At 41.0% G+C, this 27,609-nt stretch overlaps 6 protein-coding genes across 8 annotated transcripts; 3 read left to right on the top strand and 3 right to left on the bottom strand.

Annotated features, from left to right (window-relative positions):
- Positions 1-751: 751 nt before the first annotated feature.
- LOC119552029 lies at positions 752-14,711 on the bottom strand. 3 transcript variants are annotated; one of them, XM_037861767.1, is made up of 8 exons: positions 14,086-14,711; positions 11,715-11,994; positions 5,030-5,275; positions 2,406-4,374; positions 2,247-2,345; positions 1,935-2,184; positions 1,790-1,878; positions 1,513-1,726 (listed from the first exon to the last, which is right to left on the bottom strand). In XM_037861767.1, exons 2-8 carry the CDS (start codon positions 11,878-11,880, stop codon positions 1,513-1,515), a joined length of 3,033 nt encoding a protein of 1,010 aa, XP_037717695.1. In that variant the 5' UTR covers positions 11,881-11,994; positions 14,086-14,711. The 3 variants fall into 3 exon arrangements, with proteins under 3 accessions (XP_037717697.1, XP_037717695.1, XP_037717696.1); XM_037861768.1 differs by lacking the exon at positions 14,086-14,711 and adding an exon at positions 12,678-12,696; XM_037861769.1 differs by lacking the exon at positions 14,086-14,711 and having other exon boundaries at positions 752-1,726; positions 11,715-11,880.
- Positions 14,712-14,753: 42 nt separating this feature from the next.
- LOC119549677 (putative protein TPRXL) lies at positions 14,754-16,253 on the top strand. The gene is made up of 2 exons (XM_037857880.1): positions 14,754-14,829; positions 15,976-16,253. The coding sequence occupies exons 1-2, from the start codon at positions 14,754-14,756 to the stop codon at positions 16,251-16,253; spliced, it is 354 nt and encodes a 117-aa protein (XP_037713808.1).
- A 923-nt stretch (positions 16,254-17,176) lies between these two features.
- On the bottom strand, positions 17,177-20,314 carry LOC119549657 (merozoite surface protein CMZ-8-like). Its single transcript, XM_037857842.1, has 2 exons — positions 19,903-20,314; positions 17,177-17,682 (listed from the first exon to the last, which is right to left on the bottom strand). Exons 1-2 carry the CDS (start codon positions 20,312-20,314, stop codon positions 17,177-17,179), a joined length of 918 nt encoding a protein of 305 aa, XP_037713770.1.
- Positions 20,315-22,595: 2,281 nt separating this feature from the next.
- On the top strand, positions 22,596-23,171 carry LOC119549655 (DNA-directed RNA polymerase II subunit RPB1-like). Its single transcript, XM_037857840.1, has one exon. It carries the CDS (start codon positions 22,596-22,598, stop codon positions 23,169-23,171), a length of 576 nt encoding a protein of 191 aa, XP_037713768.1.
- A 919-nt stretch (positions 23,172-24,090) lies between these two features.
- LOC119549654 (protein new-glue 1-like) lies at positions 24,091-25,180 on the bottom strand. Its single transcript, XM_037857839.1, has 3 exons — positions 25,114-25,180; positions 24,498-24,608; positions 24,091-24,305 (listed from the first exon to the last, which is right to left on the bottom strand). Exons 1-3 carry the CDS (start codon positions 25,178-25,180, stop codon positions 24,091-24,093), a joined length of 393 nt encoding a protein of 130 aa, XP_037713767.1.
- Positions 25,181-26,704: 1,524 nt separating this feature from the next.
- On the top strand, positions 26,705-27,154 carry LOC119549653 (bypass of stop codon protein 1-like). Its single transcript, XM_037857838.1, has one exon. It carries the CDS (start codon positions 26,705-26,707, stop codon positions 27,152-27,154), a length of 450 nt encoding a protein of 149 aa, XP_037713766.1.
- The last annotated feature ends 455 nt before the right edge of the window (positions 27,155-27,609 follow it).

Here is a 27,609-nt window from a genome sequence, read left to right as displayed (position 1 = left end):
GCATTAATGGAACGGTGAGTGCAACTTGTAGGTGAAAGCTATTTAAATATTAAATTGCATTAAATAGTTACAAAAGCTCAAAAAAGGCTGTTTAAGAACAGAAAAAGTATACGAATTTAAAATTGTGTGTGTTTTAAAAGGGCAATGCAATTGCTGAGTAAATTTTAATGTTGAATGTTCTCCGTCAACATATTTATGAGCATTTGCTCCTTATAGAAATAAGGAAAAATTTAACATAAGAATACCTAAATAAACAAAAATCTCTTGATTACAAATATATAAGTAACTTTGTAATTTTAGATCAAACATTTTTCAGCTGCAAATTGCTATATCCGTCGACTTTTGATGTCTAACTTAATCAAAAAAATATTCAAATACTATTCATATTATAAGGAAACACGGTTAAAAGCAATCAAATAGAGCATCAGTCTAAGATCCCAAATTAATGACAAATAAAATGTAACTCGATTTTACAAGGTTTATCTATTTGAACCAGAATATTCCCTCTGATCAAAAAACAAAATATTTACGAAATATTTATAACTAATGCTTGTTCTATAAGATAGATCAGGCTAACTGCGATACCAACCATTTCCTGGCTGCTTGTTGGAGAACATGATCTCCCGCTTTACTTGTATTATTATATAAGCATATCAAATTATAAATGTTTTTATCCTCTCGATGTTTGGTGTCTAATAAAGGAACCCAAAAAAAGAAAATCCTCTATTTTAGTAACAAGACTGGAATCTTATTCGCTTTTTTATATTGGTATATACACTTTTTATTCAATTAGTTATATAATTTATAATCGTACCATTTCAGTATTCTTTCCATTACAATTAATTCTCATTTACTTAGATTGACTACACAATTTTAAGTTATTATTTAAGAAGTTGGTTTGGTTAAACTTAAATTGAGTTGAATAAACGATTCGGTTTACAAAGTATTATGGTTAAAATACAATAAGTTCACTTCTGATATGGCGACAAAGATATTAGGAAACCTCTAGAAAACTGAATTGCATTTTATAATTTCATTTGGATTTAATACACATTGGTCCAAGGCAGATTAATATAAATTCCGTTATTACAATTAATAGCGGAGTGGTCTACAAGTGAGTTAACAGATACACTACTAATGATTGTTTGGCGCAGCTCGTGATTCGTTAACCTCATCGAAGTCCGCAAATATTCTCAGTGGCAAAAACAGATTTCCTGAGAAGAGGGATTCGGTAAGATTGCTTCGCCAAGGTTCGTCGATTGTGATATATAAAAGGATCCGAGCCGGAGGCGAGTAGTTAACAATTGGTAAATCATATATAATTGTTATTGCAATGTTCAACATCTAGGCACAAAATATATTGCTTCTCAATTGGATATGAAAGTTATTGCATAGTCGTTAAAGCGTTGAGAGGCCCGGGGTCGAGCAGGTCAACTATTAAAAAACAAAATAATAATACGTAATATGTCTGCGCATCGCTTGTTAGGAATCATTGTTCGAAGGTTGAAATGTTTATGTGGGAGACACCCGCTTCGTGGGCGAGTTGCTCAGCAGGGCCGCCTCCTTGGCCCGTTCGTGCTCGTCCTGGAAGAAGATCTTGGTGATGACCACGTCGCCAGTGCTCAGTGTCTGTGACTCGGCATCCACAAGCTTCACCACTCGTTTGTCAGTCGTTCGCAGAATGGGCGTCACACTGCGCTCGCCCTGGCAATTGCAGTTCTTTATGCTGCAAGTAAAGGATGGCAAAAGTTATTATGCACTTAACATTACGCCAAAATTTAGCACTAACTTTCTGGACTTTTCGCGAATAATTTGCAGATTCTCGGTGGTCGCAATGCTCGATCCCAATTGCTCTTGCATCGAATTTGAAGCTATAATCTATGGAAACAAAACAATTAATCGAGCTGACATATTAACCAATTTAGATCACTAACTTGTTCACATGGCAGCGAAGTGGCAGTCGTCAGAATGGCCTCCAGCTTATCAATACGTGCTATGCGATCCATGGACTTGTTTTGCAGAATCTCTTCCAGCATTTGCATGGATTCAGTCAGACTGGGTGGCTCTGAACTGAAGCGTGGCGAAAAAGTACCCGATAGCGAGTTGTCTGAGGGCACCGAATCCAAGCTGGGAAATGTGTCGTTCTCATTTGGCTCTGGTTCATCCTCCGAATCACTTTGGTCCCTGAGGGTATTGATACAAGATTTAATTAAATATTCAACGGTTTTCATACTAAGTAAACCCACTTGTTGGGATTGCCGGCGGACTCCATTTTCTCCAGCTTCTTGGCCACCTTGTAGTAGCCCTTCAGACGCTCCTTCTCATCCTCCGTGAGGTCCATGTATCTATGGGTTAGGAATATATTAATTACGTGATACAAATTTTTTTTAAATTATATTACTTACCGCAGCAGGCGTATCTCGCGATTGGAGAGCACAATGCTTTTGCTGGTCTGGGCCAGCTTCTGCTTAAGATCGGACACCTCGGTGCTGACTTTGCGCTGCTTTTTGCGTATCTTCACCTCGTTGGGCTTGATCTGCATGAGTATTTGCTCGGTGCACAGCTCGGAAAATAGTGCCCGATTCTCTGACTTTATTTGCCGCGCCAGATTCCCAAATAACTGATCGTGGATCAGCACCAGGACATCTCCCGCTGCATACAGCATCATTTCCCGCGTGAGGGGTCGCTTGGCCCAGAACTTCTGGTCCCTTCGGTAGATCTGTTTGAGCTGATCCTTGATGGGATTGCAAGGCGCATTGTACTGCTCGCACAGCGAGTTCAGCGATATGTACTTGGCCTTGTAGACCTGCTTTCCGCTCTCCTGATACTGCAAGATGGCATGTGCGGCCTGCGTGTCGAACACATTGCGCAGCAAAATTCCAAACTGCAGATACAAGTTGGCAGCATCGTTGCGGCAGTCGTGTATCACCTTGATCACCTGGTCGTGCTCCAGCACGGTCTTAAGTCCGCCATCGGTGACCATCGCCGGACAGGATTGCACATCGAACAAAAAGGCTTCGCCACGGGTCGTTCCAATCTCAATCAAGGTAATCTCCCCCTTAAGGCCTAGATTAATACCCTCGCAGTCCAGGGAGACCACTATATTCTCATTCTTGGCTGCATACTTGAGTATAATGTCGGTCACAAACACCGATTGCTTGACATTCGCTATCACGGTGGTGTTCTGCAGCACCTTTATCTTCCAGGTGTCGCCGACAAAGTAACTATGACTAGGTGAGTGGTTGGCATTGTTTGGATTCGAATTCGGGTTGCTATTGGCGTTATTCGCAGCACTACTGGCATTTTGGTTGGAGCCCGAATTGGCAATGGAATGCACGGGACTGGCGTGCGGGGAAGTCGAACCGACCTGCTGGTTGGCCAGCGATTGCTTGTCCTTCTCCAGATTTTCGGCCAGAGTCCGTATAACTAAAGTGTTGATGCGTTGCTTGAGGGTTTGGTTAACACTATTCATCCGCTCTGCCGGATTCTGTGTCGTCTGCTGTGTTTGCTGCTGCTGAGCCTGGAGTTGCTGTTGGGCAGAATTATTAATGGGCCCATAGCAGGTGTTCGCACTGGGATAGTTGTTCTCGCACAGATTCTCCAGTTTCATCTCCGACATGGGCACATAGCTGTCGAAGCCAGAGCTTGGCTCCGATTTCGGCTGCCCGAAGCCCTGGCTCTGACCCATCACATTCGAAACGGGGGCATTCAGCTTGAAGTTGGGGCACGCTATGCTGTTGTTATTATTATTGCTGCCATTGCTCCCATTATTGTTGTTCGTGTGACCATTACTCCGCAGAGCCGGCGATTGTAATCTCTGCTGCACTGAACTGACGCCTCCACCGACTGTTCCTCCTCCTCCTCCGACTCCTCCAGGGCCAGCTCCACCTCCCACTCCCACTCCCGATTCCTGCTTCCGCATGCTGGCACTGTTATTATTGTTCAGCGCATTGAATTGCTCCCGCGTCTGAGCCTGTGCCTGCTGGATGTGCGTATCGCTGAGCTTGGGCTTCTGCAGCAGGGTGACTAGATTGGCCTGTATGTGAAAGCAGTCCGCGAAGAGCTTGAGGAACGAGCTCAAGTCCCCCGGCGTCTTGAACATGCGCAGCCATTGATCCTGCGGAAAATTGGTGGTCAGCAGGTGGAACAGTTGATCCACCAGCAGCGGCCCCTTGACCTCGATGCACTGGGCAAAGAAGTCGAGCATCTGTTGCGTTCCACGAGTATCGATGTTCGACTGCGGCAGGTGGAGGCGATCCCGCGCCGGCAGATCCGTCATGTTCTCGCAGCCCACCAGCATCACATAGTCGTCCGTAACCTTGAAGGTGTCCGTGTGCTTCATCAGAAAGTCGGTGAACTCCTTGATGTGTTGACCTGGGAGAAAAGTTGAGAGCATTAGAGCCATCTTCTGATAAGTGAATATGTAAAACTACGGTTCGCACTCTTGTGGTGAAATAAGTTTTTAAAACAAGAAAGAACGCTATGATCGACGACTTCGACTATTAGATACTCGTTACTAAGCTTAAGGGGAGTGCGAGGGAGATGGAGATATGCATGCAGCAAATCAGCTGTTTCCGAGATAGCACACTTTATTTGCTTATAACTTTTTAATGAATAGTTCGATTTGAATAATTTTTGACATATAGATGGATATTGTTAATCATAACAAAATACCATTTCCTTTTTTTTTAAATCTTTAAAAACTCAGCTGCTAGTAAAGTGATAGCGATATAGGCGTTAGAGTGGGCGTGGCACCCTGCTGAAATAAACATGCGGTGCTCAAGAGCCTCAATAATCGGCATGCCACGTCCCAACTTTGTAGCTTTAATAGTTTACTGTACAAAAATGTACAAGTTAAAAAAAATTCTAGATAAATAGAGATACTAATTCATATAAATCAATTTATTTTAATTAAATCATTTAATTGCAATTAGAGAAAGCTATCGATTTAATTCAATTAAATTGATTCCTTTCTTTTTCTGAGTGGCAACCGTGATTGCAAATATTTCTGGACCATTTATAAACTCACCCGATATGTGACGCACTTGGGGCGACGCCTGCGACCTGTGGCCCAGGAGACTGCGAACGGGGACCTCGGCGGCCGCCCCGTACTGCAGCATCTTGTTCTTGAAGTAGTCTTTAGCCTCTTGGATGTAATCCCGCTTGCCCCCGCAACCGCCGTCGTCCGCATTGTGGTGCTGATAGGCGTTCACCTGGACATAATCACCATCGACCAGAAATATTGCCGGGTACTGGGCAAGAAATTTCTTCAGACCTGTCAAACGATGGAGCAAAAGGACGTCAATTACAATTAGGGTGGACCATTAGTGGGTGCTCCGATGGATGCGAGTGAGTGGTTAATGCAGTAAAACTGTTGCAGCGGCGCACACTTAATTAATTTACTTTCAATGTGTCAACTCTGAAATTGCGCCAAGACGCGTAAGTACTTATTGTAGTTGATTAATTCCCTGGAATATAATATAATGGTTGTCTCTCCACAGTCTCAACTCTCAGCCTCAACTACTGGATTGTGAAAACTTTTCTCTGGCTCGTACATATCAGCGGAAAGCATGTGCCTGGATTCCCATAATTAACAACATTGTTTAATCGCATAACCATCAAATGACGGGCTACATTCATCCGCATGTGCCATATGTAGATGTCTACATGAATAATCATGTGTGTTTTGTGCTGCCTGTTTCTATGTTGTTGATTTGGTTTGTAAAGTTGGCAAAAGTTTCTGGATTCAAAGTTAGTTTACAATTACATGAATGAGGGAAGGGAATCTCTGACAGGATTTGACTTTGTGTGTATGCACTGGAAGACTACAGTTTAAATTTTGTTTAAAACAATTTAAACAGAAAAGCAACATCATTGAAACTATCAACAGTAAAGGAAGATATTTCTAAAGGTCTTACAAGTTACAAATCTTGATAGTTTTAGCATTTTTGGTGAAAGATGGTATGAGTATTCATAATAAACAAAAAAAGTAGGGTATGATTAAGCTGATAATATTAAATTTGTAAAATTCTAAAGAATTGTTCTGCACAAAACAATATTATATTGGTAAAAATGACCAATACTATATAAACGTAACTATACAATATGGTTAACAACCATTAAAATTTGTGACGTGCATTTTATTGTTGCTTTGATTACTATTTAATAGTAAAGGTACCATAAAATGGTAAGTTGTGTGTATTTTATTGTTGCGAGAGTAACAATTTTTCTTGGGTAAAATTGACAATTCGATGGGTTGGGACCATGTTACTATTATATTAATAGTATTACCTAAAAGTTTTTTGTGAGTGGATTAAACAAGTAAACAATTTAAAAAAAGCATTTATTTTGATAATATAATTTTGTATTGCAGATGGAAAACCTTAAAAGTTAGTTTATAATAAATGACCTTAAATATTTAAAAAATTAAGACAACAAAGCACTTGATTTTTAAATTTTTTTAAAATGCTTTATGGATTTAATTTTATGGTTTTAAGAGTCCTCTTTTTAAGTCGAGAATAAAGTCACAATTTTCCCCCAGTGTAATGCCAACCGAATGAAAAGTGAATGCACTCAAGCCGTGCAAAACGACCCAGCGAGCTAGCGAACCATTTATTTGATAAATCAGGTCATACTCGTAGTTGCTGACTGACTGCTGCCGTCGGCCCAAAACGGGACACCCATTGACGGTGCCCAACCCTCCACATCCACTTCTAGCTCATCATCCGCAATTGGTAGGAATGCGATGAGCACTCCACTCCATATGTCCCATTGTATCGGCATTGCCATCGCCATCGGATTGGTCCGCCCCCCGCCCACATTTCCATCTGTTGTGCTCACTATTGTTTGGTTTTGGGTAATATGACGTGACAAGACAAACGCGCAGCGATGGATAGATCAGGGGTTTTTCAGGGGACATTGCGTGTCACCGAGGTAGACACAAATTCAGCTCCATAATGCCAGACATAAATTAATTCAATTGCAGTTGACATAACTCGGCTGTAGAGTCGCATAAGGAGAACGAACGTTGATTAATCAAATCGGACTGGCATTATGCAAGGCATGTGCCAGCGGATTTGGAAAGTCAATCGCAAAGTAATCCCCCGGTTAAACATCTCGTTATCCCATTTCCCAGCTGCCAAATGAGCCACAAAACTGACAAATGGCTAGTAATTCCCACCACCTAAGGAGGAAGAAAAACCAAAAAAAAAAAAAACACAGCTTAAGATGGCAAATCCTTTCGAGCGTAATTCACTCTTATGTTTACTTACAGAAATTGAAATTTGTGGAACAGGTCGCCGCAAATCGAAGTTCATGGCATTTCAATATTAATATTTATCGAAGACGAGCGCCCAGCCCGAATATGTAATGTAATGTGCAAATATATACATACAATTTGGCCACTTGGCGGGCCAATATTTGTCTGTGTGCTTAGCCGCAATTCTTGGCAAGCAAACATTTTTGGCTACACCTTCCGCCCACCGAGAGTGGATATGGAGCAGGTGTTGCGAACTCGGGGGGTGGGTTATGGCCTGTGGGTTGTGTGGCACTGCCACATTTTACGGCTCGACCCACTTGGACACATTTTTTTGCGGTGGCAATTTTCAAATGCACCGAGGACACTCGCCATAAATTTATGTATATTTATGCCCCGCCGCTTATTGAAGAAAACGAAAACATTTCCCCGGGATGTTGTGAATCGAAATGTAAGTGAACATCCAGGTAAAGGGTTATGCCTGGCCGTAAACCCAGGATTTTATGACTCACTAAAGGGGTTGGGAAATACGAATGGCAGTCCTAAGAGGGCGTGGGCGACTCCTTGAGGTCGTGACTTCATTAGGAACTCATTAGTTCCACATCATCTAGAGCGTCCCGGCTGTCAAAACAGTTGCCAATCAATTACACACAAATGGCACAAAGTTCACAAGTAATGACTAGCACATTCACTTTCAACTTAAGCAAAATGTTTTGCCTTTTGCAATTAATGTCAAAAATCAATGCGACTTCCATTTTCCTCGAGAAACGGAAAGTTAACTAAAGTAAAGCATAAAAACCTTGGCTGCACACACGCAATGCCTGGGAATTCCGAGGGCGTTGGTACTCAGGGCTTTCGGGGGTTAAGGAGCACCGGCTGCCAGGCGTTAAAGGATTTCCTCCCCCCGACATAAAATCGTTAAATTTACGACAATGTCAGGAATTGAAATGCGTAACGCCAATGCAGAAGGTTCAAGCGAAATGAGTTGCCTTTCACTGACAGATCGATCAACTAATCATTCAATAAATAATACTATGTAATATCAAAAATTTACCTCGGTGGCTGTAAGAAAATCGTCATTTTGTAACTGTGTTCAACAAAAAGATCCCCTACGCAAGGACTTAAAGAAAATTGAGGTCAAACTAGGAAAAAAAACTGTTTTTGCTATACTTGAACCACAATTACAGACAAGCGGATTTTTAGTTTGTTAGTTCATTAAAGCATTTAAAAAGTGCCCCTCTTTATCTCTCGAACCCCATACTCAAAATAATTTTAGAATTTTCTTTAAGGAAGTTATAAACGAAAGAAGGCATGGTCATAAACAGCTGAGGCCAACAAAATAGTAGTGCCAATGTCCGTCATACTACTTCACAGAATCCTTGAGTAAGGTAATTTGATCGTTACCACATTTCAAAATTCTGAATCAATGCGAGTAAAGGTCCAATTTTGAAAATATAATCTCAACAACGTTGGTATAAGGCGCTGCTATCATTCAATTCAATTTTGTAAATTATGTCTATAAATTTAAACCATTCAACATTATATTAAGTATTATCGTTAACTTATTAAAATTGTTATAGTATATTTACTTGTATAGGATATAGATAAGACATTTTGTACCATCACATTGGAATTCGACACATATCGTTTATAATCATCATTAGTTTTGAAATTGATTTCTGTGTAGCTTAAGTATTTATTTCATTTGCTTTGACAATTTTTGCCATTTGCTTTTTGCTTTGGCAATCGATTACGCAAAGCGAAAAAAAATAAACACACACAGAAAAACAGTTGCGAACCTTCGCAAAAGGCTTGGCCTGTTTTGGTGTCTGTTTTTTTTCTATTTTTTTTTCTATTTTCCTATTTTGTTTGTACAATTATCCAAAGCCGTTGGCAACTCAAAATGGCAAACCGATAAAGTGAGGCTAAATGGTCGTGTTTATTTCTTGCTGGATGTTAAATTAGCAGTGAAATTTAAGTTTCCCATTAACGAGGGCACACAGCTCGGCCGGCTCTTCAAACTGTTTGTCTAACCCAATAGAAGTTCGGGCATCGTTTAAATTTCTCCCCGGCTAGAAAATTGCTTTCGACGTTAATTTCCCAAAAATGTTTTCTCAATGGCGGTGTGGAGAACCCTCATCAATCGCTGGGGAATATGCATGGTAGCACACCACACACCTCCATTTATTATTGAAGCAACAAATGGATATGGGAAGCAGGGGCTCAAGTCTCTAGAATATCATGCAATTTTATTGAAATTCAATTGAACATTTTTGTCACGTAATCGACACTTTTCTATTACAAAGTTTCCGCCTTTCCCCCCCCTTCTGGCCAAAAACCACATAATGGGTGACGTGGATGGGTCTATTGTGGGCGGCATTCGCAGGGGTATAACAGCTACCCGAGCGGCTTTAACGGCTTACAAGTTGGACAAACAACACGTTGACAAAACTGAAGAGGCATGAAATATGTTTATAGGATTTTGGGTCAGTCCCAGTGGGTCCAAGACAGGGATTTGTGGGTGAAATTGGGCTGCTATTGACCATTGGAACTCCTTATCACATGGTTGATAGGGACTTGTAACAACCAACCAGGCATAACTGACGCTTTTCTATTTATAAACCAGACCTTGACATTTCCCATTAATATTTTCCATAGTCTGTTCTTTCTAATCCAACAATCCCACAACTGTGATTTGCGTGTTTTCCTCATATTTTCCGGAATTTACCCTACTTTGCCTATTGCGTTCTGGGCCAAAACTGGGTCTTTAAGCCATAGATTAAACTATTTTAGCGGAAAATGTTGCTCACCCGAGGTAAACACAATTTGTCTTGGCGGTAAAGTCACGCACGTGTGTAAAAAATCAACAAATGCGATAAACATTTTGTTAAATGTTTGTTTTCATGTTGCAATTAGTGAAGTCAAAAAGTGTGAAAAGCAAAAGTAGTAAATGCAATTATTGTCAGACTGTTTGATGTGACAAATTACACGGGCTTCGGTATTGTAACATTGAAGAACTTATGAATAACTCAGAAGATGACAATATATCTAACATATTTCAAGTCTTACACTTATTTGAGATCATCATATTTTTTGAATGACGAGATAATCTAATAGATTAAAGAAAAAACGTATCTCAAGATCATCATGGTTCTTCACACCTTAATGATTTACTATTAAGCCCTGGGGAGCGGTGTAAACAAATGCTTGCCATTTCCTGTGTCCGTCTCCCTTTTTTACCCCCTCTTTCCTCTTATGTGAGAACATCAAACAAATGTCTACACATATCTCTAGCGAAGGGAAAGTGCATTGCACCTTACCAACTCCGCGCTAAGTGGTACCTATTTTTAAAAACCGAAAGTTGTTTATCGTCGCTATTTTTAGTCGTTCGAGTTAACCATGCATTTTGATAAATAGCGTGGCCTGTAGTTTTTCATGTGCCGAGTTGTCAATGGAAGTACAACACGTGTATGTCGAGAATCTCAAGATATTTTCATGTTTTCCATCGACCAGTTGTAAAATAATACCCATACCACTTGTAAAAAAAAAAAGGGGGGAAGCCAAACCGACAACAACATGTGCATTATCGATTGCAGTTTGGCGTCTGCAATGAAAAGCGATAAACCCTTGGCATGTTTTTGTGGTTTTGGCATTGGCAGATCAACTGGGAGTTGGAAAATGAGGCTGGGCCGTCGCAGACTCCCCTCTGGCATTGGAAAAATGCCCATGGAAACGGCAATGACATGTGCACTTGGACGTCGACCACTCGAAGGCAACCGGCAACAAGGCAGGAGCAACAACACAATCGTCGAGTATGACAAACAACGACCCGCAGGTGCACAAATAGCACAAATATGTATGTTCAATGGCCGAACAAGAGTCCAGTGTTCAGTATTGCTTTCCACCGCACACGTTTCGAATTTCCCAGGCTCAGTCGGCGACATTTTAAATGAGAGCTGATTGAATGCGACTGTATTTGCGGCCCGCTTTTCCAAACTTGCATTTTCCCAGGTCCAGTTTTCTGTTTAAAAACAATACTTCAGAAGCTGCTGTCTCTTAAGAAAAAGCTGGTTTCAAGAATAAAACTAAAACTAAAAAAAAACTCAAAAGTTCAAAAATACATACATTTAACTTTGAATCCATGTGATATTTATAATTGGTATTACAGATGTCAATTACAGGTTATAATTTAGTAAATATTATTATTTTTTTAAAATAAAAAATACATAATATTTTGAAGAATTTTCACTCATATTGTGTGTTTCTTTAAATTTTCACTTTAAAATTACGATGAGTTATAGTGCTTTTGGATATGAGTTTAAAAATATCCCATTTAAAGGTTTAATTTCTACATTTTCTTTATAAATATTCCCAATTTCATTTCATTTCATTTATTTAAGTACCCACTGCAGGTTTTTCTGCATTCATTTTTCGATTGTTTTACTGTTTGAGAACTTACCCGACTGACTGCCCCCGGCGATTTGTCGCATCTCCTTGGTGAACTCCTTGTTGCCAAACTGGCAGGAGAGATCGTGGACGGTCCTGGGTTCGCCCTTATCCAGCAGCCGCTCCAAGAAGAAGAGCAGCGTCATGTTGCGTGCCATCTCGTACTCCATGGACTCCATTGCTCCGTCCGTCCGCTCGGCTATATCTCCTATATCTTTTATCTGCTATCTGCTATCTGCCGGCTATCTGCTCAATTATTAATCCACACGAGTACGTCACGTCGGGCTGCTTATCTGTGGAGAGAGAAGAGAGGAGGGGGGAGAGCGTAAGTGAGGTGAAATGGCCAACACTTATGCAATGCGCCAAGAAAGCTGGCCAAAAGGCTGGGCAGAAACTAGTCAAACCGCAGACACATATTAGTCACACGGGGAGAAAAAGATACGACTTTATCAAACTTGTACTCAAACTCTTAGATTACGAATTTCCCTAAAATTAAGGCTTAAGCATGTCATAGTAAAAGTTTTTCATACTTAGTTTTAATAAGTCGAACTAGAAAGCTTGGAACCATGGTTTAGCATAAGTACTTTCAATGAATAAGTATTTAATATATTATTTTAAACATGATTGTTTAAAATTATCGAATTTTTTTACAACCAAACTTAGTTTCCATTTTTCTTTCTGTGCACTTGAGTTTCTTTTCGTTTCGTTTCTTTATTTATTTAATACATTTGCACTTTGCCACTTGAGCGGCTGCTGTCGCTCTTTTTCCCTCTGTCGTAGTCTCTCTCGCTCACTCTCTATCTCGACACTTGTCTCGTGTTATTGCATTGTTTTTGTTGCTCGCCTTGCACTAGTTGAAAATATTCGAAATAAAAAAAGTAGAGTGGAAAAGTGGGCGGGGGAGTTGCAGAGCCATAAACTTTGTTTTCCTTCGTGAATAATTGAAAAGCACAGAATCAGGCGAAGGAACACGTACGAAGGAGTTCGTTCTTGAGGTCTGCGATTTTCGTATCCTTGCGGCATATCCTTGCGCGCCGCTCGACAGTTTGAAATCAACTGCCAGTTGCCTGCGCCCACAACATAAACACAGGCGAATTCGGTCAGCTGACTGCGCGGCGAGAGCAGGAGTCCACGTCACGGCGAATTGGCATCAGTGTTGCCAGCCGAAATATTTGAACTAACCAAATTCGGCGAGAAAAACTGTGCAAACACGATTATTCAAACTGAGAAGTAATTCCAATAAAATATAGCTCATTAATATGTATTCCTAATACTTTTTTAACTTTATCAACTTTAAAAAAAAGAGTAAATATAAAAAAACTTAATATTTTCCGTTTTTATTTAAATGTTGCATATATATTTACATATAATCGAAATTAATATCAGATACCTTTCGTCTTTCTATTATGTAATTCGACTTTCATTTTGTTTATTAATTTTACTAATTTTAACTACAATAACAACAGCTTTCGAAAGTTAACAAAAAAATCAACTAAACTTAAAAATGGTATCTAAAATGTTTTCGGATCCAAGACTAAAAATAAGAACGTATTTTGTTTGTTTAATACTTTTCATGAATCTGTAAATCAGAGAGAGACTTTTAGGCTAGCGAAGACAGTCTGTTTGGGAACGCGCCCCTTGGGATTTGCATGGGATTAGTAGCGATACAACTCTTAAAACAATGGGATTTGGATGGACTTTTCGAATGGAATTCGGTGGGAATCAGCGATCAAAAGTTGGCACCTCGTTGGGGCCGGGGGGCTATGGCTATATATAACATGTTTTAATTTGTTTGTTGCCGCTTCTGCTGCTTCTGCCGGTTGGCATGTGAAAAGTGCCAGCGCTGCAGAACAGGTGATTGACACAGAAAGGTAGAAATGTGGATGGTGCAGCGGAAATGGAAAATGCCAGCCAACATGAGGGTGCGAAAAAACAGCTTCACTATTTTCCATTATTAATTTCCCCAATACCACTCATTACGATTATCCAACAGGAAGGCTGCAAAGGCCAATAAGAATGCAGGTGTAGCTGTGTTGGTGTTGTTCTATTGATAAGCAAAAACCGTTGACAACAAATATGTATTGAGAACGGCAACAACAACAATAGCAGCACACATTCCAATCAGCAATGTGTGCGTGTGTGTGCTACACAGGTATTCCGCCATGGTATGGGTGGCAAAACAAGAAACTTCAGACATACCGATAAAAAAGAAGAGTCTTATTAGAAGAGAAAGAGAGAGGGCAAGTGCACATTGCGATGACTAAAGAAAGGTAAAAACAATAAAAGAAAATAATATCTGCAGAGAGAAATGGCGCAAAAAGAAGCTCTCAAAATATGCAAAAAATAACGAAAAAGAGAGGGCGAAAAAGAGCAGTTATAATTACCTGGCAGTTAATCACTTGTTTTCCTTTTTTCCCTTCGTTTTTCTGTTTGTTTAAGTGCACTTGTAATCTATATTTAAATTAACGAATTGACACATACGCGATACAGATCCTCGCGTTGGGGATTTCTCACCAGATCTTTGCGATCAGATCTCAGATCTCAGTTTTTCTAGTATTTACTTTATTTTCCGTGTCTCACTAGCGTAATTCAATTAGGCATCAATTAATTTCCCCGCTTAACATTTTTTCGGCGCAATTAACCAATACACTTGCAGAAAAACTGCGACGAAAGCAGTTAGTTATTTTCGTTGTTGTTGTAACGCACACACATACGTATATGCGCTCTGGTCAGGTAGGTTAAGTACGTGTGTGTGTGTGTGTGTAAGGCACTTTGAATGCTTGTAAAAAGTGTAAGACCACTTGTTGCACTGTTTTAAAGGCACTTTGCAACTTTCCGACTGCCGAACGATAAATTCAAACTCCGGGCGGTCGGCGGTCGACAAAACACACTCGCTGGCGAGGTAAAAACGTATACAATTGGCACGGTTTTTCGGAGCGATGCGATGCGATATGATGATGACAGCGCCAACGCGAACACACGAACACAAACATAGGAAAAGCCACCAACGGAATCGCGGGGGCGCGGGCGGAGGCGGTTGGCCGGTGTGGCCATGACAGGCCAGCAGGGCAAATACCGCCTAACGGTCTACCTGGTATTTTATTCGCCCGGTGGCAACGCCGCACGACGTAACCGTTACGCAGTGTCACCGCTGCTTATGACATGTTTCCACTACAGCATCTTATCGGATTTCAAACTTCATTGCCGATTGCTTTGTCTTCGTTTGAAAATTTCGAAACGGTCGAATTCAGAAATCGTATAAATGTGTGGGAAAAAGTGCTTTTAATTTCCTCAACCCTTCTATTTTCTTCATTATAAAATTTATCTGACATTATTTTGCGTTTCTCCTAAATTCAACTCTCTGTTGACAGCAGCCGTTATTATTTCGTGAATATGTAATATTTCGAACCGAGAAGGTATGCAACATGTTTTAAAACGAAAGACCAGCTTGGGTTAGAACTTTTTATGTTTGACAATTTATGTTTATTACTTTTTGACCATTATTGCGAGGTGTTTAAAAAGGATATCAGAGGTATATACATATAATGTACATTAAAAAGGTATATAGTATTTGGGAAAAAGTATGGTAAACAGGTAAAATGAATAGGATACTTAGAGTTTAAGTCCACTTAAAGCCTAACATAGCAAATAATGGCTAACTTAATGAAAACATATTTGTTTTTGACCTGAGTTCGCAAAAAAAAAACTTCTTCGTCCAAGGCATTGCTCTCTCTAAGGTGACAGAAGCATATGTTTTTTCGGTTATTTAAATAGGTTGAAATGCTGAATCCGGTAGAAGAATAACTCAAATTGTAGACAATAGCAACAAATACATGTTTGCACATTTGCCAAGAATAAACTAGATCTAACAAATCCACAATGTCTCTATTATTAACTATACAAAAATATTTTTAACAATAATCTGCTGAGATGTCTATAAAATCCGTTTTAAAACACGTGCGATGTATGATGATTTGGAGCAAATACACCATTTGAGTTAGTCCCTATAAATACTTGACTTCACGTCAGAGAAGGCACACAACTTAAGTGCAGTGATAGATAGACACAGCTTAAGATGCGATCCCAATTCGTCCTGGCCTTTGGTCTTCTGGTTCTTGTGGCTGTTTATGCCGCAGATACCTCAAGTACCACATCCGATCCATCATCCTCAACCTCTTCTTCGAATTCGACATCCTCGACTTCTTCCACTCCTTCGAGTTCGACTTCCTCGACTTCTTCAACTCCTTCGAATTCGACTTCCTCGACTTCTTCAGCACCTTCGAGTTCGACAAACTCCACAAGTCCCTCCAGCACTTCTTCGACTTCAACTCCTGCGAATTCAACCTCCTCGACCTCGACCACACCGACGGCTAGTACCTCGCCCACTGCCTCTGCGTCCTCCACACCCACTGCCTCCACCTTGACGTCCTCGAGATCCAGCAGCAAGAAGTCGTCGCCGTCCAAGCGCCGGGCCAAGCGTCTCCGCCAGAAGCGCCGTGAAAGGCGTCGCGAAAGGAGGCAGCGCCAACGCCAGCGCAACCGTCGCGCTTAAAAAGGGAATGGATTCTCCAGATAATATGAATAAGATGAAATATGTATCCCAAGATGAAATAGTCAGAAGCAAATACAAATTGTTATACAAGAACGGAAGGTTTTACAATTACTTGGGAGGGTACACAAAGTATTAAGTACTTTTAAATTAGTGACAGTATATCTGCAAACAAAACATTGCACAAATGTATCATAAAACAAGGAAGAACGCTATTGTCGAGTACCTCGACTATCCCGACTATACCCGTTACTCAGCTAAAGGGACCAAAGGCAAATGGAGATATGCAAGCAGCAAAGTGAGATTGAAATGCGCCACCTACCGGCGGTAGACAGATTTAAGCGTTATGGGCGTTAGAGCGAACGTGGCCAAACAATTCAGTTAAAATTTTTTATCTAGCATGAAAAATGTGGGCGCCACAGGTTTGGTCGGTTTGTGGGCGTTAGAGTGGGCGTGGCATATTCGCGTGACACAGTTGCGCTGCGTTTGAGGCTAACAAATCTAAATCTGAGATTCCAATTCTCTATCTTTGATAGTTTCCGAGATATCCACGTTCATACTTAAGATTTTTTGAAGTTTGTGGGCGGTTGGCAAACTTTGTTTTGGGTCAATCGATAGGTATTGATAAGAGCAATACATTTCAGTTAAAATTTTTAATCTAGCATCAGAACTTGTTTTATGTTTTAGGTAAAATCATTTATCAGATTCTGAAATTAGTTCAGTTTCCAAACATAATGATGATTTAAAAACTTGATAAAATTCTCAATCTTACATTCGGAATGTAGAGGCACTTTACTTTGGTCCATGTTATTTCCAGATTCAAGCAAACATTTGTATTCTTTTAAGCATTTTATTTAATATATGTGGCCATATAGTTCCATGATTGCGCTTTGATAGGCCTTTCAAGGACCTTCAAATCCTTAGAATCAACCCCGGCGCTGACGGGATCCACGCTGGTTTTGCCGCCTTTGACGACGTCCCGATTGGCGCCTAATCTGTCGAACCTGCTGGCGACTTCTGCGCTCCTGACGTCTGGCCTGCTTCACCTGATTCCTAAGCCTGCGAACCTGGCGCTGCGCCCTGGCCAGGTCCTGGGCGGTGCTGGAGTTACTGTCAACGGAAGTGGGGGAATCACTGGGAGTGGGGGAGTCACTGGGAGTGGGGGAATCAATGGGCGAAGAGGGCGGCGTGGAAGGGCTACTTGGCGAAGCCGGGGTTGCTGGTGACGTCGGCGAGGTGCTTGGGGTGGCGGGCGAGGTCGGAGTAGTGGGCGAGGTTGGTGTGGCTGGAGAAGCCGGTGGTGTGGTTGGCGAGGTCGACGGTGTGGTTGGCGGAGTCGCTGGTGCGGTTGGTGAAGTCGACGGGGAGGTCGGCGGAGTTGATGGTGTGGCTGGAGCTGATGGAGTGGCTGGAGCTGCTGGTGTGGCTGGAGCTGTTCCTTGGCCGTAGGCAGTCGCAGCAAGGGCCAATAGGCCAAAGGCGAGGACGAATTGGGAGCGCATCTTCTGTTATGTCTGTCACTTAATGGAGTACTGTGTATATTCTGCTTGAAGATCGGGTTTTTATAGGGAAGATCTCAATTGATTTGGTCTGATTGCTGAATCTGTGTTTGCTCTGGAGGATCTTTATTTGCTTGCAAAAGCAAACAGATTCCATTCTCAATGCGCGGTTAAGAGATGAGACGAGCTAGAAACTAAGGTCGGCTGTGGAAAGTTCCTTTGTATTCGAATTGAACAATACGATATTTTTGTATTGGCTGCTACTAATAATGTATTGTTGGCAAGTGTGTAAATACAGGCACTTTGAATAATAAATAGATGAACATATTTTGTTTATTCGCTTGATTTACTAAATCGGCACCTTAACTGCGAACCATATTTTTATAATCGCAAGCTTTTCACGAATGAGCAAGCTTTTATGAAAGAAACATTATAGACCTAAAAAAAATTTAAGCTTAAATGTAGGCTTTATATTTTCTAACGGGGCAGTGAGTACCGGGTATTTTCAATAAGTCTTCTAACAATTTTTTAAGCATTTATCATTATACGCTATTTTAGGCCCTGGGAATTAGAAAAACATGCTAGATAAGTGGAAAAACATCTTTAAATAGATAAACTTTCTACTGCAGAAGCTTCTCAACCACCAAAAAATATTAAACAAGGAAGAACGCTATAGTCGAGTACCTCGACTATCAGATACCCGTTACTCAGATAAAGGGACCAAAGGAAAATGGAGATATGCAAGCAGAAAATGCGCCACCTACCGGCGGTAGACAGACTTAAGCGTTGTGGGCGTTAGAGTAGGCGTGGCAAAGTTTTTTATCTACCATGAAAATTGTGGGCGCCACAGACTTGGGCGGTTTGTGGGCGTTGGAGTGGGCGTGGCATATTCGCGTAATAAACTTGCGCTGCGCTCAAGCCTACGGAATCTAAATCTGAATTTCCGAGATATCCGCGTTCATATTTACGATTTTTTGAAGTTTGTGGGCGGTTTGTGGGCGTTAAAGTGGGCGTGGCAAACGGTATGTATTGATGAGAACAATACATTTCAGTTAAAATTTTTCTTCTAGCATCAAAACTGTAGGATCCACAGTTTTGGGCGGTTTGTGGGCGTTAGAGTGGGCGTGGCACTCTTTTGAAACAAACTTGCGCTGCGCAGGAATCTCAGGAATCTGCGTGCCTAATCCCAGTATTGTAGCTCTTATAGTTTCCGAGATCTCAGCGTTCATACGGACAGACGGACATGGCTAGATCGACTCGGCTAGTGATCCTGATCAAGAATATATATACTTTATGGGGTCGGAAACGCTTCCTTCTGCCTGTTACATACTTTCCGACGAATCTAGTATACCCTTTTACTCTACGAGTAACGGGTATAAAAACTGAAGCGAAGAAAGCTCAACTCTTTAGTCATATATCTTACTGAAATTCAGAGTTCACATAGCCAGACGGACATTGCAAGTATGATCTGGATAGTGATCCTGATCAATAATGTATATATATTAGGTTTGGGTAAGATTCCAAGATTCGTAACGCCCATAACGCTAAAATTGTCTGGCGCCCACATTTTTATAGCCTTGCAGAGGGTATAATGATTTCATTCAAAAGTTTGCAACGTAGTGAAGGAGACGTGTCCGACCTCATAAAGCATGTGTTATGTGTTTTATAACAAATTAACTTCTACTCTTAGGAATATCATTCTATTAATATTTCAGAATTTCGAATAAAATTTGTATCAAATCGGACGACTTCATCATATAGCTGCCATAGGAATGATCGGATAATTAATGTCAAAGTAATACATAGACCTTGTAAAAGGGTAAATGGGATTTTGATTTGTTTATCAATACCGAACTATTTTATAAATCGGACCACTCAATAAGAAGTTATGACCAAATATGCTAATGTCGTTGCGTCTCCCTTTGGCTGAGTTACTGGTATTTGATAGTCGAGGCCCTCGACTGCAACATTCTTCGCTTTTTTGTAGAAAAAGTTTTGTACCCGAGGCATAAGATTTGAAGAAAACGGTGATGCTGAAAACCATGAGGTGAGCTATTAGGTACCCCACCCTCAATGTATGAGAAAGCTTTGCTCTTCACATAACCGTTTTATATTTTTCTTGACAATTTTACTTTGGAATTTTACTTCCTAACCCCGACGGGTGCGCTTCTTTGCAGCAAGCCTCGCCTGGCGCCTTTTTTGCTGATTCTTTTGGCGAGTCTCCTGACGCCTCAAACGACGTCTCAGTTGGCGCCTCAACCTGCGCTCCCTGCGAAGCTTCTTCTCCAGCTTCTTTACCTCGCTGGAGGTCGTGTCACTGGTCGTACTGGATGAAGTTGGCGAGGTCGATGCAGTTGGTGTGGTCGTCGAACTTGAAGGAGTTGAAGTTGTGGAAGTCGAATTCGAAGGTGTTGAAGTTGCCGAGGAAGTCGAATTCGAGGGAGTTGAAGTTGCCGAGGAGGTCGAATTTGAAGGAGTTGATGTTGTCGAATTCGAGGAGGTTGCCCCGTAAGCAGACGCCACGAGAGCCACAAGACCAAGGACGAGGACTAGTTGGGATCGCATCTTTAGCTCTGTGTATCACTCACTGTAGCCAAGAACTGTACAGACTCCGGCTTGAACCCGAATATTTATAGCGAATATCTTAGATGTTGTGGTCCAATTGCAGAATCTGTGTTTGCTCTTTAACATTGTATGTGGCACGTGGCCCAGCTGGGAACTAGTTTGAGACGTCTATAAATTAAAGAGGAAAGTTGCTTTTCACATATATTTGTCTAACTACGCAATGGAGTATTTGCTAGTCTGTTGTTACCAAGTCCTCAAACAATGGTGAAAAACAGAAGGTGTGTACTAAGAAATCATGGATTAAAGAAAATATTTGGAAAAGCAACAACCATTATAATAGTAAGTTGGGATTTGAATGGAGGGAAACCAAAGATGAAGGGGATTTTTGTGTTGTTCTTGGTCAAAAAGAAACTTGCGTTTGACCGATATGTAGAGAATATTCAATTCAGCCAAGAACTTGGATAGCAAGATATTTGTAGAATTTCAAAGATAATTACCTTTAAAACTCCTAAAGACGTTAAAAATAAAATAAAACAAGAAAGAACGCTATAGTCGAGTACCTCGACTATCAGATAACCGTCAGCTAAAGGGACCAAAAGGAAATGGAGATATGCACGCAGCAAAGCGAGATTGAAATGCGCCACCTACCGGCGGTAGACAGATTTAAACGTTATGGGCGTCAGAATGGGCGCAATCGATAAGTATTGACGAGACCAAAATATTTCAGTTAAAATTTTGTATCTAGCATGAAAATTGTGGGCGCCACAGGTTTGGTCGGTTTGTGGGCGTTAGAGTGGGCGTGGCACGCTGCTGAAAAACTTGCGCTGCGTAAGAAGATCAGGAATCTGTATGCCAAATCTCAATGGCCTAGCTCTTATAGTTTCCGAGATCTCAGCGTTCATCCGGACGGACAGACTGACGGACAGACGGACATGGCTAGATCGACTCGGCTAGTAATCCTGATCAAGAATATATACACTTTATGGGGTCGGAAACGCTTCCTTCTGCCTGTTACATACTTTCCGACGAATCTACTATATCCTTTTACTCTACGAGTAACGGGTATAAAAAGGAAGAAATGAACAATATTTTTTCAAAATATGTAAAATCTTTTTCGACTCAATCTAAATCTGAGAATTCAATTCTCTATCTTTGATAGTTTCCGAGATATCCACGTTCATTTTTACGATTTTTTGAAGTTTGTGGGCGGTTTGTGGGCGTTAAAGTGGGCGTGGCAAACTTTTTTTTGGGTCTACCGAAAACGAAAAATAACGGTCTATGTATTACTTTAACATTAATTATCCGATCATTCCTATGGCAGCTATATGATGAAGTCGTCCGATTTGATTAAAATTTTATTCGAAATTCTGAAATATTAATAGAATGATATTCCTAAGAGTAGAAGTTAATTTGTTTTAAAACACATAACACATACTTTATGGGATCGGTCACGTCTCCTTCACTACGTTGCAAAATTCTGACTGAAATCATTATACCCTCTGCAAGGCTATTAAAATGTGGGCGCCAGACAAATTTTAGCGTTATGGGCGTTACGAATCTTGGAATCTTATCCGACCCTTAAAATAGATATATGACTAAAGAGTTGAGCTTTCTTCGCTTAAGTTTTTTTTTATATTTTTTGGTGGTTGAGAAGCTTCTGCAGTAGAAAGTTTATCTATTTAAAGATGTTTTTCCACTTATCTAGCATGTTTTTCTAATTTCCAGGGCCTAAAATAGCGTTTAATGATAAATGCTAAAAATTGGTAGAAGACTTATTGAAAATACCCGCTACTCACTGCCCCGTTAAAAAATATAAAGCCTACATTTAAGCTTACATTTTATTTAGGTCAATAATGTTTCTTTCATAAAAGCTTGCTCATTCGTGAAAAGCTTGCGATTATAAAAATATGGTTCGCAGTTAAGGTGTCGATTTAGTAAATCGAGCGAATAAACAAAATATGTTCATCTATTTATTATTCAAAGTGCCTGTATTTACACACTTGCCAACAATACATTATTAGTAGCAGCCAATACAAAAATATCGTATTGTTCAATTCGAATACAAAGGAACTTTCCACAGCCGACCTTAGTTTCTAGCTCGTCTCATCTCTTAACCGCACATTGAGAATGGAATCTGTTTGCTTTGGCAAGCAAATAAAGATCCTCCAGAGCAAACACAGATTCAGCAATCAGACCAAATCAATTGAGATCTTCCCTATAAAAACCCGATCTTCAAGCAGAATATACACAGTACTCCATTAAGTGACAGACATAACAGAAGATGCGCTCCCAATTCGTCCTCGCCTTTGGCCTATTGGCCCTTGCTGCGACTGCCTACGGCCAAGGAACAGCTCCAGCCACACCAGCAGCTCCAGCCACTCCATCAGCTCCAGCCACACCATCAACTCCGCCGACCTCCCCGTCGACTTCACCAACCGCACCAGCGACTCCGCCAACCACACCGTCGACCTCGCCAACCACACCACCGGCTTCTCCAACCACACCAACCTCGCCCACTACTTCGACCTCGCCCGCCACCCCAAGCACCTCGCCGACGTCACCAGCAACCCCGGCTTCGCCAAGTAGCCCTTCCACGCCGCCCTCTTCGCCCATTGATTCCCCCACTCCCAGTGACTCCCCCACTCCCAGTGATTCCCCCACTTCCGTTGACAGTAACTCCAGCACCGCCCAGGACTTGGCCAGGGCGCAGCGCCAGGTTCGCAGGCTTAGGAATCAGGTGAAGCAGGCCAGACGTCAGGAGCGCAGAAGTCGCCAGCAGGTTCGACAGATTAGGCGCCAATCGGGACGTCGTCAAAGGCGGCAAAACCAGCGTGGATCCCGTCAGCGCCGGGGTTGATTCTAAGGATTTGAAGGTCCTTGAAAGGCCTATCAAAGCGCAATCATGGAACTATATGGCCACAAATATAAAATAAAATGCTTAAAATAAATACAAATGCTTGCTTGAATCTGGAAATAACACGGACCAAAGTAAAGTGCCCCTACATTCCGAATGTAAGATTGAGAATTTTATCAAGTTTTTAAATCATCATTATGTTTGGAAACTGAACTAATTTCAGAATCTGATAAATGATTTTACCTAAAACATAAAACAAGTTCTGATGCTAGATTACAAATTTTAACTGAAATGTATTGCTCTTATCAATACCTATCGATTGACCCAAAACAAAGTTTGCCAACCGCCCACAAACTTCAAAAAATCTTAAGTATGAACGTGGATATCTTGGAAACTATCAAAGATAGAGAATTGGAATCTCAGATTAAGATTTCTTAGCCTCAAACGCAGCGCAACTTTGTCACGCGGATATGCCACGCCCACTCTAACGCCCACAAACCGACCAAACCTGTGGCGCCCATATTTTTCATGCTAGATAAAAATTTTAACTGAATTGTTTAGCCACGTTCGCTCTAACGCCCATAACGCTTAAATCTGTCTACCGCCGGTAGGTGGCGCATTTCAATCTCACTTTGCTGCTTGCATATCTCCATTTGCCTTTGGTTCCTTTAGCTGAGTAACGGGTATCTGATAGTCGAGGTACTCGACAATAGCGTTCTTCCTTGTTTTATGATACATTTTTCCAATGTTTTGTTTGCAGATATACTGTCACTAATTTAAAAGTACTTAATACCTTGTGTACCCTCCCAAGTAATTGTAAAACCTTCCGTTCTTGTATAACAATTTTTATTTGCTTCTGACTATTTCATCTTAGGATACATATTTCATCTTATTCATATTATCTGGAGAATCCATTCCCTTGTTAAGCGCGACGGTTGCGCTGGCGTTGGCGCTGCCTCCTTTCGCGACGCCTTTCACGGCGCTTCTGGCGGAGACGCTTGGCCCGGCGCTTGGACGGCGACGACTTCTTGCTGCTGGATCCCGAGGACGTCAAGGTGGAGGCAGTGGGTGTGGAGGACGCAGAGGCAGTGGGCGAGGTACTAGCCGTGGGTGTGGTCGAGGTCGAGGAGGTTGAATTTGAAGGAGTTGAAGTCGAAGAAGTGCTGGAGGGACTTGTGGAGTTAGTCGAACTCGAAGGTGTTGAAGAGGTCGAGGAAGTCGAATTCGAAGGAGTTGAAGAAGTCGAGGAAGTCGAACTCGAAGGCGTAGAAGAAGTCGAGGATGTCGAATTCGAAGAAGAGGTTGAGGATGATGGATCGGATGTGGTACTTGAGGTATCTGCGGCATAAACAGCCACAAGAACCAGAAGACCAAAGGCCAGGACGAATTGGGATCGCATCTTAAGCTGTGTCTGTCTATCACTGCACTTAAGTTGTGTGCCTTCTTGGACGTTAAGTCAAGTATTTATAGACACTAACTCAAAGGGTGTATTTGCTCCAAATCTTCATACACCGCAAGTGCTTTGGTAGGGGACTTTATAGACATCTCTGCAGACGATTGTTGAAAATATCTTTGTTTGTACAATTAATAATAGAGACATTGTGGACTTGTTAGATCTAGTTTATTCTTGGCAAGTGTGCAAACATGTATTTGTTGCTATTGTCTACAATTTGAGTTATTCTTCTAGCGGATTCAGCAGTTCAACCTATCTAAATAACCGGAAAAAACATATGCTTTTATCACCTCAGAGAGAGCAATGCCTTGAAGAAGGTTTTAATTGCGAGCTCAGGTCAAAAATAAAGAAGGTTTCATTTAGTTTGCCATTAGTGGTTAGGCCTAATGTGAGTTTAAGCTCTAAATATCCTACACTCAGAAAAAAAATCAAGTATTTCGAGCTTAAGTCAATCATTTTCAGTGTCAAAACTTCCACAAGCATCGAAAATACCATCTAGAGATCGATTTGAGAACCTTTCGGTCTTAAACAAGTTTGAATTATTCTTAAACCTAGTCATATTTGTACCTAAAGCAAGCGCGATTTATTATAAAAAAAAAGGAATGTTGCAGTCATGATACTCGTATGAGGACTTGTAATTCTTAAATCAATATACCAAGTGTAAATTGAAATTGGATTTTGATTGTAAAAATCACATTGGTTAGCTAGTAGGAGAAGTAAGAATTGGAAACTGAGAATGGATACAGAGACATATAAATTAAATTCCCCTTATATGTTCACTTATTTTATGCTTCTTAAATACTGAACACTTTAACAATAATACGTTGGCAATTTTTAGAGGGGATCGTTATTTAAATCCAAATTGTGCTCAGGTTTAAAATCTAATATAAGCTTACCGACTATCAGAAAATGGAGATGTAGATATACAAGCAGCAAAGCGAGGTTGTAAAGCGCCACCTACACGCGAATTCAATATATGGTAATTTGGGTGAAAGACGGATTTAAGCGTTATAGGCATTCGTAGACTTTAGAGTGGACCTTGCAAACTTTTAGTCAACCAATTGTTATTGACGAAACCAATATATATCAGTTAACATTTTTTTTCCAGAACTACAACTGTAGGAAGCTCAGTTTTGGGCGTTTATGGACGTTAGAGTGGCACATTAGAGCAACAAACTTGCGTCTTGTACGAAACTAAGGAATCTAAATCTGCAATCCCAACTCAATAGCTTGGTTATATCAACCATACCAAACTATAGTTTCCAAGATATCAGCGTTCACATGGACGGTTTTTTTTTTAAGTTTGTGGGCGGCTTGTGAGGCTTAGAGGGGGCGGGGCAACCTTTTATATATCAATCGATATGTATTTACGAGAGCAATACATATCAGCTAAAATGTTGTTTTAAAACTGTAGCACCCAACCTTTTAGGAGGTTGTGGACGTGGCACTTCGTTACAATAAGCAAAAGCTCTTATACGTAGTTTCCGAGATCACAGCGTTAAGATCAAGAATATATAGTCTTTATTGAGTCGAAAAAGATTTTTTATACTTGTTACGTATTTTGCAAAACTATTGTAAATGTTGACCTTTCTTTATATATATCTTTAACGTCCTTAGGAGTTTTAAAAGTTATTATCTTTGAAATTCAACAAATATCTCCCTTTTCAAGTTCTTGGCTGAAAACGCAAGTAGAACACTTTATCTTTTGTCGCGGACAAAGAACAATACAAAAGTCCCCTACATCTTTGTATTCCCTCCATTCAAATCCCAACTTATTATTAAAATGATTGTTGCTTTTTTAAATATTTTTTTTAATCCATCATTTCTTAGTCCAAGCCTTCTGTTTTTTCACTATTGTTTGAGCACTTGGTAACAACAGACTAGCGAATACACACCCAAAAATACTCCATTGCTTAGTTAGACAAATTATGCGAAAAGCAACTTTCCTCAACAATGATAAAGAGCAAACACAGATTCTGCAATTGGACCACAACATCTAAGGCATTCGCTATAAATATTCGGGTTCAAGCCAGAGTCTGTACAGTTCTTGGCTACAGTGAGTGAGTGATACACAGAGCTAAAGATGCGATCCCAACTAGTCCTCGTCCTTGGTCTTGTGGCTCTCGTGGCCTCTGCTTACGGCGCAACCGACTCGAATTCGACTTCCTCGGCAACTTCAACTCCCTCGAATTCGACTTCCTCGGCAACTTCAACTCCTTCGAATTCTACTACCACAACTTCAACTCCTTCGAATTCGACCTCCACAACTTCAACTCCTTCAAATTCCTCGACTTCGACGAGCACACCAACTGCATCAACTGCATCAACTGCTTCGACCTCGCCCACTTCTTCCAGTACGACCAGTGACAAGACCTCCAGCGAGGTGAAGAAGCTGGAGAAGAAGCTTCGCAGGGAACGCAGGTTGAGGCGCCAACTAAGACGTCGTTTGAGGCGTCAGGAGACTCGCCAAAAGAATCAGCAAGAAAGACGCGAGGCGAGGCTTGCTGCAAAGAAGCGCACCCGTCGGGGTTAGGAAGTAAAATTCCAAAGTAAAATTGTCAAGAAAAATATAAAATGGTTATGTGAAGAACAAAGCTTTCCCTTACATTGAGGGTGGGGTACCTAATATCTCATCGAAACATTGTTTTCAGCATCACCGTTTTCTTTAAGCCTTATGCATTGGGAACAAAACTTTTTCTAGAAAAAAACGAAGAAGAATGTTATAGTCGAGGGCCTCGACTAACAAATACAAGTAACTAAGCCAAAGGGAGCGCAAGGTAGACGGAGCGACATTACCATATTTGATCATAACTTCTTAATGAGTGGTTTATATAGTTCGGTATTGATAAACAAAACAAAATCCCACTTACCCTTTTACAATATCTCTAACAAGAAAGGAAGTTAACTTCTGCACGCCGAAGTTTCTATACCCTTGCAGGTCGTTCAGGTGGGAGCACTCTGTACATACAAGAGTTTTCCGACTTTTTG

The sequence above is a fragment of the Drosophila subpulchrella genome, chromosome 2R (genome assembly GCF_014743375.2).
Source record: "Drosophila subpulchrella strain 33 F10 #4 breed RU33 chromosome 2R, RU_Dsub_v1.1 Primary Assembly, whole genome shotgun sequence".
In the NCBI taxonomy this organism is placed as follows: Eukaryota; Metazoa; Arthropoda; class Insecta; order Diptera; family Drosophilidae; genus Drosophila; species Drosophila subpulchrella.
The sequence above is the reverse complement of the archived record's forward strand: the minus strand, read 5'-3'. Positions and strand labels throughout refer to the sequence as shown.

What these genes read in the sequence shown, in the direction of transcription:
- LOC119549653 (XM_037857838.1), top strand. Translation starts at nt 26,705, where the DNA reads ATGCGATCCCAACTAGTCCTCGTCCTTGGTCTTGTGGCTCTCGTGGCC.
- LOC119552029 (XM_037861767.1), bottom strand. Translation starts at nt 11,880, where the DNA reads ATGGAGTCCATGGAGTACGAGATGGCACGCAACATGACGCTGCTCTTC. An exon ending in CCAAGTGCGTCACATATCGG is followed by an intron (nt 4,375 to 5,029) that starts GTGAGTTTATAA and finishes CTTTTCTCCCAG; the next exon opens with GTCAACACATCAAGGAGTTC. An exon ending in ATTCGCGAAAAGTCCAGAAA is followed by an intron (nt 1,727 to 1,789) that starts GTTAGTGCTAAA and finishes CTTTACTTGCAG; the next exon opens with CATAAAGAACTGCAATTGCC.
- LOC119549657 (XM_037857842.1), bottom strand. Translation starts at nt 20,314, where the DNA reads ATGCGATCCCAACTAGTCCTCGTCCTTGGTCTTGTGGCTCTCGTGGCG. An exon ending in AAAGAAGCGCACCCGTCGGG is followed by an intron (nt 17,683 to 19,902) that starts GTTAGGAAGTAA and finishes GCCAAGGAACAG; the next exon opens with CTCCAGCCACACCAGCAGCT.
- LOC119549654 (XM_037857839.1), bottom strand. Translation starts at nt 25,180, where the DNA reads ATGACTAGGTTTAAGAATAATTCAAACTTGTTTAAGACCGAAAGGTTC. An exon ending in CTCAAATCGATCTCTAGATG is followed by an intron (nt 24,609 to 25,113) that starts GTATTTTCGATG and finishes ACGTCCAAGAAG; the next exon opens with GCACACAACTTAAGTGCAGT. An exon ending in TTATGCCGCAGATACCTCAA is followed by an intron (nt 24,306 to 24,497) that starts GTACCACATCCG and finishes CAACTCCTTCAA; the next exon opens with ATTCAACCTCCTCGACCTCG.
- LOC119549677 (XM_037857880.1), top strand. Translation starts at nt 14,754, where the DNA reads ATGACAGGCCAGCAGGGCAAATACCGCCTAACGGTCTACCTGGTATTT. An exon ending in CGGTGGCAACGCCGCACGAC is followed by an intron (nt 14,830 to 15,975) that starts GTAACCGTTACG and finishes CGACTTCTTCAG; the next exon opens with CACCTTCGAGTTCGACAAAC.
- LOC119549655 (XM_037857840.1), top strand. Translation starts at nt 22,596, where the DNA reads ATGCGCTCCCAATTCGTCCTCGCCTTTGGCCTATTGGCCCTTGCTGCG.